We start from the raw sequence: 18,646 nt of genomic DNA, 5'->3' as shown, positions 1-18,646 counted from the left end.
TCAACCCTCCCCACAACCCTACGAGGTAGGGCCTTTTACTGTCCCTATTTCATATAGATGGAGAAATCGAGGCTTAGAAAGGCTGGGTGCCTTGTCTACATCCACAGAGTTGAAGACTGGAACACAGGCATCCAGTCGCCAAGGGCTACACCCTTCCCCTCTTGACTGGCAGGTCTTTGTTTTGGGCTCCCTGGAGGGCCCTTAGTGGATAATTCCTGTGCTTTGTGCAATGGGTAAGACCACCAGCTCTTCTGATAGTTGGCAAGTTGGCCTTTGCAACATCGGTAGTCTCTGTCCTGGAGACCCTGACATGAGCCTAGCAGCAATAACCGGGGCACCTGAACGGGCCAGTTGCTTTTGTGCAGCTTCATGCCGGAGAGGAGTATCTACTCTATAGAGTATATACTCTAGTGGGCTTGGGGTTGAATCCCAGCGTTGTTACTTACTAGCATGTGATGCCGGGCAAGTTACTCGCCCTCCCTGACCCTTAGTTTCATCATTTGTGAAATAAAGATGATAGCCATGGACAGTGGTTTCCAGGATGAGAGGTAATGAAAAAGCGTCACCTGACACAGAGTCGGTTCTTATCTGTGGGAGCTCTTAATGTTTTACTTTTAGGGATATATTTATATAAATGGGAATTTTAAGGTACAGACTTTTTTTAAAAGGAGTATGGCATGGGAAAACACAGGGTGATCTTGAAAGCATCTTTATGCAAACACGGGAAGAGAAAAGGAAGTCACACCACCTTGGGTAGCTGAGCAAGACTGTTTGCACCAATCGCTTACTGTTTTTCTTCACCTACTGCCAAGCAATGAATGACAACAAAAGACAGGAAAAGGGAGCTACAGTATTTCCCTCCTTTGTCTTTGGGCCCCATAAATCCGGCAGATGTGAGCCAGTAGGGAGAGAGAAATCCTGGCAGTCGTTTGGGAGAACAAAATCAGTAGCACGTAGAAAGTCATATTTTAGATAGGAAGTCAGTGACTGTTCTATGTGTGAGAAAACATCCCCGCGAGAGGGGCTGCGCTGGGGGAGGTGGATGTTTATGTGAATTTGGCAACTCGCTCCCTGTAGGCCTGTGCCTGTGGGTGGAAAGCTGACACGCACTCGCGATTCCTAAGACAGGGGAGGGTACCCGATCTGTGTCAGCATCAGAGCACACCTGCCGCTGGGGAAGGGGCGGGGGACGGGTCTGGAGGGAGACGCGTGGAAGGCAGGGATTTGCAGAGCCAGGAAAATCACAGTTGACTATTCTGGGAATAGTACTGATTTTTTTCCCCTCCATTTCAATTATCCAGAGGACGGTGGCAGGGAAAGAAATAACAGGCTAAGAAGAAACCACTCAGGTTTGGAGCGTGCAGCCCTCAGGACTGGTCAGCCTCGTGAGTGGAGCTTCAGCCCAATTTTGGTGGCTCTTGGGAAGACAACGAATGCTTGACACCAGCCTGAGAAATGTCTTTTCTGAGGCACTTCTTTTCTCTACCCATCTCTACAATGAATAGTATTTTCAGGAGGCATCTTGGCCATTTAAGATGAATATCCACCCCCCCCGCCTGGCAACTGTCATCATTCAGCAGATATTGTTCTAGCATTACCTGTGCTGAAGGGGAGTTCTCTACGTGGCCTGGCAAAGCATGTCTGCTAGACATTACCCATGTCTGCACTTGGGTCTCCTCCTCTGAGAACGAGGAGGGTTTCACCTGCCATACTGGGGAGTTAGGTGTGGCCACGCTCCACAGAGTCTTGCCAGTGAAATGCGAGAGAGGAGACACGTCTCTTCCATGTGGAGATGTGTATGAGCTGGTGCATGACTCCCCATGTTCTTTTTTCCTGCCTGATCACAAAGCATGTGGAATTCTCCCTAAGAGGACGCCTGAGAACCTACAATGAACAAAATGTGTCTGCTGACCTGCATCGGGTATATAACACAAGCAGGAAATAAACCTTTAGTATTTCCAAGTCACTGACATTTTGGGGGTATTTGTTCCTGCAGCATAACTCAGCCTGCCCTGACTAGTACAAAAGGCTTAGGAAATAAAAAAACATACCCTTTAAGAAAAGTGGTCCCGGGCAGGCTTAGAATAGCAATGGTATTCTTTTAGGTCCAGGTAGGGGGCCAGGAGTGAAAATCTCTCTACTTCTCTTTCTATCTGGTCCTAGTTAGTGTCTTGATCTTAAAAAATGACTGCAGTTTCAGCCTTTTGGCGAAGGCTGCTGTCAGGAAGATGCCCAGAACACAACTGAAGAGCACCCATCTGTCTCATTTACTTAGAATGCATCAAATTGCCAATGAAGCTAAAACCGTGGATAAAGAAAGATGTTGAGAAGGACAGAGTGGAGACAGTATCTTGGGCTGTGGGAACAGTCGAGCAAAGGCCTGGCGTCCTCAGGGGACTCTGTGAGTGTCCTGGGTAAGCTCCCTCCAGCCACTTGCCTACCCCTTGGTCATTCCAGGCACTGAGGAAAAATGCTGGGAAGGGAGCAGAGGGGAGCAGGGAGAGCCACTCCCTGGGTCACCACGAGGCCGGTACAGGGTGTGTCTACCTTTGCATACGTGTCTGTAGGCTTGTTAAGATTTCTGCTTTAGAAAAGCTATTGTTCTGACTCTTGCACTCTTGGAATCCAACATTTGGAGGGCCTCATGGTTTCGTTGGGTGAGTTGAGCAAGCTTTGACAGCTGTTCGTTCCCTCTGTTGAAAGTCATATAAACATATGGGCTTCGTTGAGATTTCCCTCCATTTCCAAGGACCACTACCATTGTTGGTTCAAACGAAAGAAATCCCCAGGAACGGGGTTAAACCAGTTTAAAACTAACCAACCAAGCCACCCATGAGGATACCCAAGACTGCAAGAAGAAGAGATCAAAGCAAATTGGGAACACTGACTAAGTCCCAGGCCATACCGATGTGTAAGCGATACTATGGCTCTCTGAGCAGTTTTGCTTTGTTTTCCTCAGTCCATTTACCTATTTTTCTAACCTACTTTGTAAAACTTTTGCTATGGGACTCAAGAAGTCCAAGAGTATCATTAAGTTCCAGACCTAATTAGAAACCGGAGACAGGGAGGGGGTGGGGATGGAGGGCAGCTCGGACTGTTCAGAATCCCAGCCGCTGGACTAATTAGTCCAACGTGAAGGAATCTGGCGGTGGCAGCCAGCCCCGGGGTGGCAGAGCTGGATGCTCTCTGCTTGTCGACCTTTTCTGTGAAGCCAATGGATGGACGTATCTTTCTGCAGCTGCAAACGCTGTGCAGCTGTAGCAGAGCGGGCTGGTGTGCCTTAGGACCAGTCTGTAGGGAAATGCTGGCAGTCAGGGCATCTCAGCAAGGCCTCTGTCCATGGAAGGGGGCAGCCTTCTGGCTAAATTACTGGAGAGGTTTCAGGGAAGTGAGCTGCCCAGTTGGGGTCAGACAGCCCTGGGCTGTGAAGTGAGTTAACCTCTCTGTTCCTCATTCCACTTAATTTGACTGTGTGTTTACTATTCCCCAGGCACTGTGTTAACTGCTTTGCATGATTAACTCATGTCATCCACACACAGACCCATGAGGAGAAATGGCCCCAGGGTCACACAGCTCATAAGGGGTGTAGTTGGGATGTGAATGGAGGTCTGGTCTGATGTTTGAGCTCAGAACTCATCATCACTGCAGGAGGACACATCGTCTGTTAATGGGAATGTTCTGAGGTTCCAAAGAGGCATTCTATGTATTTAAAAAGGGGTCAATTCACGGCTGCCACTGTCGTCAGTTTGTTAAACCCACACTGTGAAGCTTGGTCAGTCCAGTGCTCAGGGGTCTACTCTGCTACCAGGCCCTTCTTCTTCCTACGTCCTGCCCTTGACTGGTGTCACCTCTACAAAGATATTCTAGAAAAGAAATTCTGCAGGCACCATCATTCCTTCCCCAGGCTGGCAGAGGAGGCATCTATCCTCCTTAAGAAGAGGGGCGAGGGAGCCACAGCGGGCTCAGACACGGATGAAAGGCAGCAGCAGCAGAATCCCTGTGTCTGAGTGCCGCCAGGGGAGCCCTCCTGGGGAGCTGCCCGTGGGGTCTTGCAGCCCCATAGCTGGCTGTTCCTACAACCAACCACTTCCCCTGCAGCCCCAGCTCCACTGACACACAGATTCCAACCAGACTCCCTCACCGGCCTCTGCCTTTCCACCCTGTTTCCTCAGCCGCTGCTAGGCTGCTAGGCTACCCCATAACAAGGGGCTCCCAGGGACCTGCCTTGCCCACCTCGCACAATTCCCAGGCCACTGCTTTTCCCAGTCCCCCGCCCACCTCTCAGCTGGAATTTCAGAAACATATGGCTGTGTGCGTGGCCCCTGTACATTCATGCTTAAGGGCACGTTCCCATAGGCTGGACAGCCCGAAAGAGGGGCTCTGTCTTAGTCGGTGAGGAAAAGACGGGGAAGGGTCATCCTGAAAGAACTGAGAACCGACTACTCGAAATACAGCCCCAATCCACTCAGAGACAGAAATGACAAGTTTCAGCCACAAGATTAGAAAACTGCTGGAAACTATGGAATTCTGTGACTGGCTCCTGAATAGAATAAATTGTATTCTTCTGCCCTCTGCTGGTAAAGAGTGGCACCAGCCCTCCGGGGGCCTTCAGAGGGGATGCAAACAAAGAGGGTGACTCACAACACATCCTTCAGTCCCTAGAGACTCATCAGATAGGAAGTCTGCTATTAACTCATTTTGGGGGAAGGCGGCCATCAGCAGGATGCCCAGATGGAACAGAAACGCGCCCACCTGTCTCAGGTATGGGAGGCTTCAAACTGCCAATGAGTCTAGAACCATAGATGACACTGCCTCACCTGGGCCTCGAAGGGTGAGGACAGATGTCGAGCAGAATGGCTGGGGATGGCACTCCAGACTGAGGGGACGGCCTGAGCAAAGGAATGGCGTACTGAGGGGGATGCGAGTGGATGGGCTAAGCTCCCTCCAGCCACCAGTCTACCTCTTGGCCATTCTAGTCACTGAGAAGAAGATGCTGTTTCATTCCCAAGAGGAATCTTGGCGAGGGGGGATCTCTACATGCTTGCTCGGAGACCTGGGTTTTATATAGATACACCCCTTGGATTGGGTACATCTCTTTCCCTCTCTAGGCATCAGTTTCCTTATCTACATAATGCAAGAGCTGGAAGAGAATGATGTCTGAGGTTCTTTCCGCCTCAGGGATTCTGGTATTCCACAAGCTTTGATTCAAGGGGGCCCTGATAATACACTGAGGGCAGGATAGGCTGCTTGGACACTTGCCTTCTCCCCGCAGGCAGCCTTCCCCATGCACTGGGAGGGTGGCCCCTTTCCTCCCCTCCTTCGCTACTCCTGTCCTGTACTGCCTTTGGTGCAGTGGCGGAAGCTGGCTTTCTGTCCGTAGAAGCAAGACGGCAGCTGACTGTCACCATGGGTTGTTTCTCTGACCAGGCCACCAGTCATCCCACTCGCTAGGAATAGGGTTCAAAGGGCCAACCAAGGGCTACAAAACAGCGGCATTCAATCACCTCCTGAACAGACCCAGCACTTTAAAAAGAACAAACAAATAAGGCTGCATTTGATTTTTCTCCCCCGTTTGGAAATTTGTAACATCATTACCTACAAGTAAATATATCACTAGGATTAATGGAGTGAATCACAAAGTGACTTGATTGGATTTAAAACCAGATTATGTCTTTGAGGTGAATTAGTAAATTTAGCCCTGTCGAGAGATGATGAATTGAGAACCAGGGGACTGAGAGTTCTTATTGATCCTGGGAATAGATCGGGATGAGACAGAGAAGCTGGAAAGGCTTCTTGCACTGTTTTCAGAGAGAAAGGAAACATGGTTTCTCAACTCGCTAAGCTGCATAGGAACACAGTGTCCTCTTTCGGGCACGCAGTTGAGTCGTGACCACATACGGTGGGCAGTGCCCGAGACGGCCTCCAGTGATCCCCACCCCTGGAATTCACGTCCTTGTGAAATGATCCCTTCTTCCAAGTGTAGACAGAAACAAGTGGCTTGCTTCTAACACACAAAATGCAGCAGAAGCAATGAGGTGTCACTTCTGAGACTAGGTTATAAAAAGACTGCGGCTTTGTCTCAGGTGCTCTTACCCTCTCTTGGGTTGTTTGCTCCAGGGAGGCCATGCTGAGGTTAGCCCTGTACAGAGATCCGTGGGAGCCAGCCTGAGAGCCCATCTGCCAAGGACTGCCAACAGCCGTGGGGTGAGTTTGGAAGTGGAGCCCCTCCAGGTGGGCTTTCAGATGATTTGAGACCAGCTCAACACCTTGACTGCAGCCTCATGAGAGACCCTGAGTCAGAATCATCCAGCTAAGCTGCTCCTGGGTTCCAGACCCAGAGAGATAAACTGTGAGATAATAACTATTGTTTAAAGTCACAAAGTTTGGGGTAATTTGTCACAAAGCAACAGATTAATACACCAGGCGGCTTGCTGTGGTCATTGAAATGTAAGTAGAAACAATGCGTGTCATTTCTGAACAGGAGCTGGTTTCCTGCCTCGGCGACTGGGCAGGCAGGAGTCAGATGAAACTTCTGTGAGCCTGGGTCCTGGAGGGACTACAATAGGCAAGTCTCACCCTCCACCCGCCAAATACCACCAACCTGCACTGGATATGCAGTACGGCTGAGAAATAAACTTTGGCTGCATAAAATCACTTTGATTCGGGAATTGTCTGTTACCACTGCATGGCCTAGCACATCTCAACTAGCACGCTGTTCAATCCAAGTGTGCTAGGGATGGGGGGGCCCAGAGCAGGCTGAGAAATACACTTGCTCTTCCTGCTGAGAACACAAGACATGTCGCTTAAAATGGGTTTGAGGTATATATTTCCTTATAAAGCCCACCATGACAGTGTCTTACAGAAACAATTTTCAAATATTCTGTCTCCTTGACCCCACGCGTACATTTGCACTTGAACACGTGCTCCAACTTTTAGTTTAAGAAATAGGGTCCTCATATGGGTTCGTGGACCAACGTTCAACGAGTCTGTGTGTATGCCAGGCGTTTCCACATCTGTCCCCTCATTTATCTTACAAAAGCCCTGCAAGGCAGATATAAGTTTTGTTACCCTGAGTTTACAGATGAGGAAAATTCAGATTTGAGGAGTGAAATCAACCCCAGGCGGTTATTCAGTCTCTAGGTAGACACGAGCAGAACACATGCTTCAAGCCAGACCCTCTGAACCAAATTCATGACCCAATCTTTCCTCTAATCTCAAGGGGGCCACCAGCTAGGGAAGTGGATGCATTAAGGCTGCTGCTTAGTAGGAAGGTTTTAGAACCCAGAGGCTGGGGCTCCTTTATGATGGAGGAAGGGCTTGTGGGTGGCGCTTGGAAATTGAGATAAATTCCTTACTTGTGTCAATGAAGACTGCATCCACATAGATTTTGGTACAGAAAGAGCCCAGGATAAATCCACAGGCTGGTCCAAACACCAGCATCGTGAACAGGATTCCTGAAAGAAGAAGATGAAACCAAGATTAGATTAAAAGCAGAAGCCATTCATTGAGCAAAATTGCCAAAGCTCAAGAAAACTGTTTTACATTGATCAGATGAGAGGTCTGATTAGACAAACGACATTAGAGGAATCAGTCTAAAAATCCTAGAGGGGAAAGCTAGTATTTCCAATTTTTGGAAACTCTATTGAAGCACTGTCATGCAGGAATTCTACAGTTTCAATAGGTTGCTTTGAAATATTTGTGGGCTCCAAGTGCACTTACTTTTAGAGGACTCCACCCCATATCATACCAAACCTATTAAAATACGTCCATGTCTATAATGAAATATTTTTTCTGCCATAAACATTTTTGGAAGGATTTTTATAATTTTGCTTTCACATTTATTTGGCTTTATGTAATTCAATTAATTTACGGTTGGTGAAGATTTCTCAGCACTCATTGTGCAAACTCAGGAATTCTTGTGAAGTGAGAAAAGTTGAAGCCACAAATTATTCTCAGATGTAATGAAATGTTTACAGGCATTAAATTTAGCAAATAACAAAGCTGACATAATGGTATGCTTTGAGCACATTTAATTAAACATTTTATTAATTTCAGTTTTGCAGTTCCCCCCCACCCGCCCCCATATTTTTTGAATTGCTCTCTGTTGTTTTAACAGCTGTTCAGGCCTCAGGCTCTTCTGTAGGACTTGAGAAGGTGGTACTAGGTACGTGATTAAGTAACATATCTGATGGATATAGTATCTGGAATTTTGCACAAACCTTTTGATCGTTCTGGAAAAGCACTGAGCCCAAACTAAAAACTCACGGGCTGTCTCTATTTAACTAAATTTCAACTTGAGCACTGATAACTCACAAGGCCCTGGGAATAAAAATAAGAGTAAAGAAGTGGATTTTTCTTAGGAAGCTGGCTGCCTGTGGGGACAATCAGTACATGGGTCAATTCAACCCAAGCAGACAGCCTGGAGGGTGGGTACTAATAGGTCCATGTGGGCACATGAGGAACAAGGTAGGAAATGGATTCAACCAGCGGGAAGCTGAGCTCAGTGGAGGATAATTCTGGTCTGTTCGCAGCGTAGACTAACTCAGCCTGAAATCTCCCAGTGATGTCATCATGGAACCGCTCAAATATTCATCCACTCAGTCAATACTTACTTAGTTCCTTCTATGTGCCAAGAAGCCTTCTCAGGGATGGGGACTCAGCATTGAAGTAAAGAGTCAACAATGCAGGCCTTCCTGGAGCTCACTGACTTGGAGGGGAAACTATAGACACCTTAACTGTTTTTTAGATACCTGGCAAAGGAGCCACGTCTTCCTCATTTACAGACAAGAACCCAGAACCGCAAAGCAATCACTTAAAGATGGCTTATAAGGAATGTTGGTTAATGAAGGACAGGATGAAAAGAGGATGGTTTCTATCACAGGAATGGGGCTGAATCCACCCCCAGTGAAATCCTACTCTGATATGGAGCAATCTAGAAGCTCAAGGGCCTCAAAATAGCTGCTCCTGCACCCAGCCGATGACCTCCGGTCTCACAGTTATTCCCGTTTATAGGAATCTGGAGAGGAGCAGAATCCACTTTATTAAAACACTGGCTCTGGTTTGTCACAACTTAGGTTGAGATAACCGACCAGAGAAAATTGAGAAAGGTGGGGTGTTTTTGGAAAAGTCTAGAACGTGGTGATCTTTCAAGTATGGGCTAGAATTAGGAGGACTGGCCTTAGCTGGGCAGAGTTAGGGAGCAGAGCTAGTCTTGGCTTCGGTCCTCTTCGGTAGATGGGGGAAAGCGAAGCAGGAAGTGATGCTGAGAAAGACACAGGGGCAGGGGTGTGGACAGGGGGTGCCCAAGGCAAGAGCTGTACCTGAGGTAGACTGAACGGCTTTCTGCTTCAGGACAAAATCATGAAGCCAGCTCTATCCTTCTGTCCAGGCTGCAGTCTAAGGGGAGCCACTGGTCAGCCACTGGCACTCTAAAGATGCCTCAGCAAGTAAACTAACTACTCAGGCTGTCCCAAAAGAAAGGGGCACGGAGATAGAACACAATTCTCTTGCCAGGGGTGCTGCAACTACTCTTCTGACGCCCCTTCCATAGTCCTAGCCATCACTCTGACCCCCAGCAGTGCCCCCATGATAACATGCCTCCTTTCATGAAAATTAAATCCCCCCCCAATCAATGTAATAATCACTGCTCCATCCCCTACAGATTGAACAATGAAAATGATAATTAATACTGAATAGGTCAAAGGACCAAGCTTTTAGTATCATTGGAAAGAAACAACCAATGAGCTTTAAAGCTTGTGTTGGGACTTAACCACTGGTGGCACAGTGGTTAAGAATCTGCCTGCCAGTGCAGGGAACAAGGGTTCGATCTCTGGTCCGGGAAGATCCCACATGCCGCGGAGCAACTAAGCTTGTGCGCCACAACTACCGAGCCTGCGCTCTAGAGCCCGCACGCCGCAACTACCGAGCCCACATGCTGCAACTACTGAAGCCCACGTGCCTAGAGCCCGTGCTCTGCAACAAGAGAAGCAACCGCAATGAGAAGCCAGCGTGCCTCAACGAAGAGTAGCCCCTGCTCGCCACAACTAGAGAAAGCCCGTGCACAGCAACGAAGACCCAATGCAGCCAAAAATAAAATTAAAAAAAAAAAAAAGCTTGTGTTGAGTGTTCTGTTACCCCTCCCCCACATGGGGGCAGTGGAGAGTGTGGGAGTGTGGACCAGCCAGTGTCATGGGACAGCTGGAGACTCCAGGCCCTGGGTGTCCTGCCCTTGTGCAAGTTATGACACAAAAGGACGGGCATCCCTCAAGCTCAGCTGCCCACAAGAGCCCCACCAGGCCCAGACAGGCCAGCCATCTGTTCTGGCAGCTCGGATGGGCAGAGGCCACTGCAGAGAAACCACGTGCCAAGGTGGTCTCTCCATCTGGTTCCTTTAGGACAGGGCACGGGTCACCAAAACGCTGGATGGTGGCTTTCCATTTGAACAGGACAGAATTCTCCCCCAAAGGAACTTGGTAGGACCCCATTCCAAAAACCAAAGAAGGATGTAGGGGGACTTCCCTGGTGGTCTAGTGGTTAGGATTCGGTGCTTTCACTGCCGTGGCTCGGGTTCAATCCCTGGTCAGGGAACTGAGATCCTGCAAGCTTCGTGGCCAAAAGGAAAGAAAAGAAAAGAAAGAAAAAAAGACATAGGATGCGTATTTTTGTGTGAAGGGCATTGTTTCCCCTCAGTTGAAGTGAGGGAATATTTTTAAAGTAGCTCCTCCTCGGAGAGATGCCAAGTAAACCTCTAGCAGCAATGGGTTCTCGAATATTTTCCAAGGGACAATCCAGTAGTGGGGATGGGGTGGGGTGGGGTGGGAGGCTCATGCATCAGGAAGCATCCTTTTTCACTTCAGAAATATCTTAGGATAACAGCTCAAATCAAGCAGCATCGGTGAGCACAGCCCTGGGTCTTTACAGGACGCTGTTCCCCTGACAGCACACAAGGCAGGCTGTGATCCTACAGAAAGGTACTTCTGAATTTGCTTCCTTGCTCTCTTTTCGATTCATCCCACCAGGCTGTGATTTTGTTCTTGTTTAGCAAACCCCCCTCAAAATGTTCTGCCTAAATAGACAAGAAACAGATGGTCCGGCCCTAAAATCCAGAATCCTTGCGTTGAATGGTGAGCGCCTCCAGGTCCAGGAGAGGTTCTTCAGCGGCCCAGTGCTGCCCCCTGCTGTCTGCCAGATTGTGTACACGGGAGGGGAGGCGAGCCCAGGACGCAGAGATCAGAGAGAGAAGGGCTCCTCCTGTTCTGCTACCCTGAGCCTGGTGCTTTACAAGCATAATCTGCTGTAATTCTTTCAATGGCCCTGACGGGGAGTCTACTGAGCCCATTTCACAGCGGAAGGAAAGGGTTAGTGCCTCACTTCCCAACAGCGAGTCAGAAAGCAGCACAGCGGGCTCTGAAGCCAGGTTTCTCTCATCCCCTTAGGGGAAAAGCATTCTTCAAGCAGATCTGGAGAGAGTATGGGCCACTTGGGTTTAAATCCCAGCTCCACCACTTCCCAGCTCTGGGAACCTTGGGAAAGGTCTATTTAACTTCCTTGTGCCTCAGCTTTCTCATCTGTAAAATGGGAATGATATTAGGTCTATTCCATGAGACTATAGGGAGGATTTAATGACCTCGCATTTGTAAAGCTCTTAGAACAGAGTCTGGCACCCAGAAAGAGCCATGGAGTGTTTGTTAAATGGATGACGCCTGTGTCTCTTCTGCTACAATGAAGGCCAGCACACCTGGGTTCCTGGTCTTCCTCTCTCCAAAGTGTGCTTCACCACCCCCCCCATGCCTCATTTCCTAAAGCCACCATCAGGGGAGAGGGGCTGATGCTGGGAGCAGGCCAGGTCCCAGAGAGGGTTCCTCGTGGGAAGCAGCCGCAATCCCAAGCAACAGAAGGGTCCAGATGGACTGGCCATCCAGAGTCCAGAGTTCACCCCCTTGCTCTGACTGCCCACCTGCCAAGCACATTCTGATGCTAACCTGGTTTCCCAGGGATGTGAGGACTGAACAAAGGGAGAAGAAATGGCATGACCCCCATGGTGATCTAACTATGGCGTCCTGGTTTGAACACAGGCCTTCTGTAAATTAGGTTAGTGTAAATCTGCAGTTCCCAAACTGTGTGTCGAGTCACCTTGGGGTACCACAGTGAACTCACAGGGGTACAGCAAAATGTTTTAAGTGTTTGAGGGAAACCCAGTGATGGCTAACATCTGTCAGATGCTACTCATACAACTACTCACAACTGCTCACTCTAGGTGGCTGATGGTTTCAGCACTGGATCAAGCAACATTCCTTTCAAATACATCCTGTCTTTGTGAACTGAGTTTTCAGTACCTGCTGTGATAAAAAGCAAACGTGGTGTGGAAATCAATGCAGAACACAGGAAATGAAGGTGGTGGAGTCCAATCTGATTCCAAGGTTTGAGAATCTGTGTAGTCCCTAGCAGGGACACGCAACCCATTAGTAAGTAATCATGCATATTTAAAAATAAAATAGAAATACTTTTTTCTTTCAATTTATGTGTGTTATGTTTTTCAAACGTGTATTAAGTAATTTGAACCTAACTGCTTGATAAACACAATTGCTGGGTATATCCTGCAGACTCAGGGCTCTGTGAAAAATAAGACACTAAGGGTACAATGAACCCAGAAAGTTTGGGAACCTCTGGTGTAAATCTGCCGCCCATGCTATACAATCTTCCTACTTAGCACCAGCCATCTCTGGACGCTGGGGAAGGACAGATGAACTGGACAAGGATTTTGCCTTCAAGAAGCTTGCTGTCTTATTGGAGAGACCTCCAACCATTCTCCATCATTCAAATTATATAATGGCACCTATAGGTGCCAGGCTCTGTGCAAGGAGCTGAGATACGGCTGTGGACAAAACAGACAAAATCCCTGCTTTTTTTGTGGACTTGGTATTTGGGAAGAAGAAAGGCCATAAACAAATCAACCTACCATATGATGTCAGTGCCAAAGAGGACAGTGCATGATGGAGTGGGGCTAGAGAAAGACCTCCCACTGTACCGTGTGCTGTAAAGAACACACACAGCAATGCACTACACGCGCTATCAAGCTGGGGTGAGTACACTCACAGGCTAAGGGTTCCACTGTATAGGACGTTAAATAATGGTCCCCAAAGATGTCCATGTCCTAATCCCCAGAACCTGTGTCTGTTACTGTAACTGACCAAAGAGAACGAAGGCTACAGATGGAATGAAGGTCACTAATCAATTGACTTTAAAATAAAGAGATTATGTTGATTATCCTCTTGGGCCAATGTAATCTTGAAGGACCTGTAGATGTAGGAGGAGGAGGAATACAACTCAGAGTCAGAGAAGGAGATGAGACCACAGAACCAGAGCGATGGCATCATGAGAAAGCCTTGACTAGTCGCTGCTGGCTTTAAAGACGGAGGACAGGGCCTTGAGGCCAAGAATGTGGGTGGCCTCTAGGAGCTGGAAAAAGCAAGAAAGTGGATTCTCCCCTCCAGAAAGGATCCTCCAGAAGGAAGGCAGCCCTGCTGGCACCTGGATTTTTAGCTCAGGGAGACCCATTATGGACTTCTGACCTCCACAATATAAGATAATACATTTATATTATCTTAAGCCACTAAATTTGCGGTAACATATTACAGCGGGGATAGGAAACCAATACAATTGTTAAGCAAATTTGAGGACAATCTCAGATCTTATACCTGCTACATGTGAATCTCTAAGAACAGGATGATGCATGAAGCTGCTTGTTAATTATTTGACCATGGGACATTTTTTTTGTGGGTCATTTTTCAGACCTGGCGTTGACTGGGGCTCAGTCCCAGACACGCTGGAGGAGACTTGAAGCCCTGTGAGGCAGAGATGGTGCCTTATTCTTCTTTCTGTCCCTAGTTTGGCCCAGGACAGTTAGCTGAAAATCCGCTGAAAGGGTGTGTGAATGAGAATACTAGTTACAGCAGTGACACAAAATGGGGAGGGAGAAACTCTTCTCGGCCATGGTCTGCCCAAGTTCAGCCAGCTGGGGAGGGGCAGAGCTGGGACTCAGCCCCCGCCTGCTCTTTCCCTGGACAGTGTTCTCTGCACGTGTCTCTCTCAGCGCTGGGACTGTGCCTCCTTCTAGATGCAATGTGTCAAGGGGACTGACATGACAGCCTCTAGAAAGGGATCAGGTCAGACACATAGAACCAGAAGAACTGGGAAAATCCAAACGGAGACTTCTATGTATTTGGAATTTCCTGGCCCAGGAAGAATTAATCAACTTTATTATTATTACTGATATATGAAAATGAATAAAAATACTAAAGAACATCTTTTGTGTGTCTGTGACACACTGATTCTAAATTGTTCATAGAAACGCCGAGGGCCAAGACCAGCCTGGACACCTTGGAAGAAGAAGAATTGTCAAGACATACCCTACTGGACTTCTTTTAAAGCTGTAATGATGAAGACAGTGTGTTTCTGGCACAAGAAACAGCAAACGTACAAATAAAGCAGAAGAGAAAGTCCAGAAATAGATCCATACTTGCGTGGACGCCTGATTTATGACAAAGTGTGCCTACAAAGTGGTGGGGGAAAGGATGAATTTTTCCATGAATGGTGCTAGGACAGCTTGAAATTATAGGAAAAAAAAGTCGGCTGCACAACACATGTAAAAATCAATTCCAGGCATATCAGAGACCTGTGTGAAAAGCAAAACAATAAAGCTTCTGGAAGATAATAGACAAAAGTACTGTCACAATGTTGGGGGCAGGGAGAGATTTTTTAAACCAAACAAAGAAATCATGAAGCATTAAAAGAAGAGCTTGACAAATTGGTCTACATTAAAATTAAGAAGGTCATTCCTTAGATTCATCAAAAGAGCCCACGAGGAAAGCAAAGATGTGGGAAAATATACATGTAACATACATCCTTAAAAACACACATACAAGAATCGGAGGGCTCATATAGAGACTATATAAAGACTACTATAAGTCAATGAGAAAAAGACAAACCAGTGGAACAGGGGCAGAAACCCTAACAGGTACTTCACAAAAGAGGAGGTTCAAAGGAACAGTGGAATGGGACAAGATGCTCAAACTCATTAGAATTCAGGGACATGTAAATTACAAGCCCAGTGAAATGTCATTAGATTTTTAGCTGATTGAAGAGCTTGACAATACCCAGTGTTGGCAAGGACGTAGGGAATCTGGACTCTTGCATACTGCTGGTAGGAGCGTAAATTACACAACCACTCTGGCAAAACTTTGGCAGTGTCTGTAAAACCAAAGAGGAACTCACGCAATGACCCACAATCTTAATTCCTAGGTAAATACTCTACAGAAAGTCTGAAACCCACTGGGAGACACATCCAGGAATGCTCATCCCAATCCTGTAAGATCCTCAAACTGGAAACAACGCAAATGCCCATCAACAGAACAACAGAGAAACAAACTGTGACATCTTCATGCATTGGAATTACTATACAGCAGAGAAAACAAATCATCAATAACGTGGATTAATCTTAAATGATGTAATTCCAAAAGAACACAGACAGGCAAGAATACATACTGGTGTGATTCCACTTACGCAGAATTGAAAGCAGCAAAATTAAACCATGTAGTGATATATAACTAGGTAGTCAAGCTATAAAGAAAAATAGGGACATGAATAGCAGAGAAGTCAGGGTTGTGGTCACTGCTGCCCATGAGGGTGGGAGGGGTTACAATGAAGGAGGCACGGGTTGGGTGGAGGGTTCTCAGGCGCTGGTTTTGTATTTGGTCTATTTACAGGCTACGTGGGTGTTTGTTTTGCAACAATTTGTTAAGCTGGAATATGCTTTCTGCACAAACACATGATTATCACATTTTCACATATACATACATGCGTGATATAAATGCCTATAGAAAAATGGCTATTGGCTATTTATCGAGTGCTTATTGTATGGTTCCAGAGACTAGACTATGTGGTTTATGCACGTTATTTCATGATTCCTTCTAACAATGCGATGAGGTGGGTACTGTCACGCCAGCTGCATCTCAGAAGGAACTGAGGCTCTCGGAGGTTAAGCAACTTGCTCCAGGGCCCCTGGTTCTAGGGGGCAGCTGACCCCTGGTGCCCTCTGCAGGACTGGGTCTCCAGTGAGCTCAAGCACAAATAAGCAAAGTTAAAGAATAACAACCAAACCCAACCCCAAACCCCACTGCTCACAGGGACCCACCTGCTTCTCACACCTTGCACCACAACGAGGATGTGGATAGAAACCACCTGGCTTCAGAGGTGGGTGTGGTGAGTGGGGTTAACGATGGGTTCTAGAGCCCGGCTGGGTGTGAATCCTGGTGCTGCCACTTAATTGCTGGCAGCCCTGGGCAAGTCCCTCACCTCTATTAGTTTCCACATCTGAAAAGGGGAGATGCTAATAAGATGTATTTCATAGCGCTGGTAGGGAGGGATAAATGAAAGCAGATGTAAGGGTCCAGCGTGACCCCTGGTCCAGATGAAGTACTTCATAGATGTTTGTTTCCACTGATGCTCCTTGGCTTTGCTGGGTGCTAGAAGAGCTAGAAGAGCCAGGGGAAGGGAAATACGCTCTGGGTGCCCGCTTTTCCTCCTCTTGGTGGGCCCTGAGTCTTCTGCAGCCAGGCCCACCTGAAGGCTTGCTATTTCCTGCCCCCTAGTGGACAAGCAGGAGGAGGCCATTCACTGGGCAGGCTACAGCTGCACATGTGGTATCCTGTGAAGGAGAAAATGCTGACCCTTCCCTCCAAGCCTTTATTCTTCTCTTTGCTGGAGTGTGACACGGGGCCTAGCTTCTATACCAACAGCCCATCAGGGCAGGGACACAGTGGTGAAGGCTGTCCCTGAGGAGCTGAAGGCACAAACTCTTTAAATGGCTGAAAGCAAAAGCAAAAAGGCCATCCAGAAACCCAGGGGCTTCTCCCAGTGCCTCTCCTCACTCTAAAATCAGGCAAATCCATTAGTATTTCTGAGGGTCACTGGTGGAATAGGACAGGGATGATTCCTGCCTTGAGGGGGGTTTAGGACACTACGGGAAGGGCAGTGTCAGGCTCCGCTGCACCCTGTGTGTCTGTGGGCACAGCACAAATGCTCCCTGTACCTCAGTTCCTGACTCTGTAAAATGGGCTGACAACAACCCCTACCTTCTTGGGAGCATTTGAGGAGCAAATGTATGAGTGCCCAAAAAAGGCTTCAGATAATTTCCTGGAACAAAGACATTCTCAAAAAACATTAGCTGTTAGTTATTCTCCTCACTCGTATTTCTAGTAGCAGGATTTTCTTTTTTGCCTTACAAGTTTTAGTTTTTTGGTTACTTAAGTGAGAGATGCTTATTTCAAAGAATGTGGATGATACAGAATCATAAAATGAAATACTGACCATAGGGCAGACAGCAGAAGCAAGAAGAACTATAATTCTGCAGCCTGTGGAAGAAAAACCAAATTCACAAAAAGATAGACAAAATGAAAAGGCAGAGGACTTTGTACCAGATGAAGGAACAAGATAAAACCCCAGAAAAAAACCTAAATTAAGTGGAGATAGGCAACCTTCCAGAAAAAGAATTCAGAATAATGATAGTGAAGATGATGCAGGACCTCGGAAAAAGAGTGGAGGCAAAGATAGAGAAGACTCAAGAAATGTTGAAATACTCATATCAGATAAAACAGACTTTAAAATAAAGAATGTTACAAGAGACAGCAAAGACCTAGAAGAATTAAAGAACAAATGCCTAGAGGAATTAAAGAACAAACAAACAGAAATGAACAATACATAACTTAAATGAAAAATACACTAGAAGGAATCAACAGCAGAATAACTGAGGCAGAAGAACGGATAAGTGACCTGGAAGACAAAATGGTGGAATTCACTGCCGTGGAATGGAATAAAGAAAAAAGAATGAAAAGAAATGAAGACAACCTAAGAGACATCTGGGACAACATTAAACACAACAATATTCACATTACAGGGGTCCCAGAAGGAGAAGAGAGAGAGGAAGGACCCGAGAAAATATTTGAAAATATTTCCCTAAAATGGGAAAGGAAATAGCCACCCAAGTCCAGGAAGCACAGAGATTCCCAGGCAGGATAAACTGAGGGAGAAATATGCCGAGACACATAGTAATCAAACTGACAAAAATTAAAGACAAACAAAAATTATTGAAAACAAGGGAAAAATGACAAATAATATACAAGGGAACTCCTGTAAGGTTAAGAGCTGATTTCTCAGCAGAAACTCTACAAGCCAGAAGGGAGTGGTATGATATATTTAAAGTGATGAAAGGGAAGAATCTACAACCAAGATTACTCTACCCAGCAAGGATCTCATTCAGATTAGATGGAGAGCTTTACAGACAAGCAAAAGCTAAGAAAATTCAGCACCACCAAACCAGCTCAGCAACAAATGCTAAAGGAACCTCTGTGAGTGGGAAACACAAGAGAAGAAAAGGACCTACAAAAACAAACCGATAACAATTAAGAAAATGGTAATAGGAACATACATATCAATAATTACCTTAAACGTGAATGGATTAAATGCTCCAACCAAAAGACACAGGCTTGCTGAATGGATAGAAAAACAAGACCCATATATATGCTGTCTACAAGAGACCCACTTCAGACCTAGGGACACATACAGACTGAAAGTGAAGGGATAGAAAAAG

At 46.8% G+C, this 18,646-nt stretch overlaps 1 protein-coding gene across 2 annotated transcripts in view; it reads right to left on the bottom strand.

The window, feature by feature from the left end:
- SLCO3A1 (solute carrier organic anion transporter family member 3A1) overlaps positions 1-18,646 on the bottom strand; it is a 323,676-nt gene that overhangs the window by 64,665 nt on the left and 240,365 nt on the right. For both annotated transcript variants that reach the window (XM_059912549.1, XM_059912548.1), the window contains exon 3: positions 7,356-7,454. In XM_059912549.1, the coding sequence (XP_059768532.1) occupies positions 7,356-7,454 (99 nt within the window). The remainder of the gene's footprint in view (positions 1-7,355; positions 7,455-18,646) is intronic.

The sequence above is a fragment of the Balaenoptera ricei genome, chromosome 2 (genome assembly GCF_028023285.1).
Source record: "Balaenoptera ricei isolate mBalRic1 chromosome 2, mBalRic1.hap2, whole genome shotgun sequence".
Lineage (NCBI taxonomy): Eukaryota > Metazoa > Chordata > Mammalia > Artiodactyla > Balaenopteridae > Balaenoptera > Balaenoptera ricei.
Note: the sequence above shows the minus strand (reverse complement) of the source record. Positions and strands in the feature narration are given on the sequence as shown.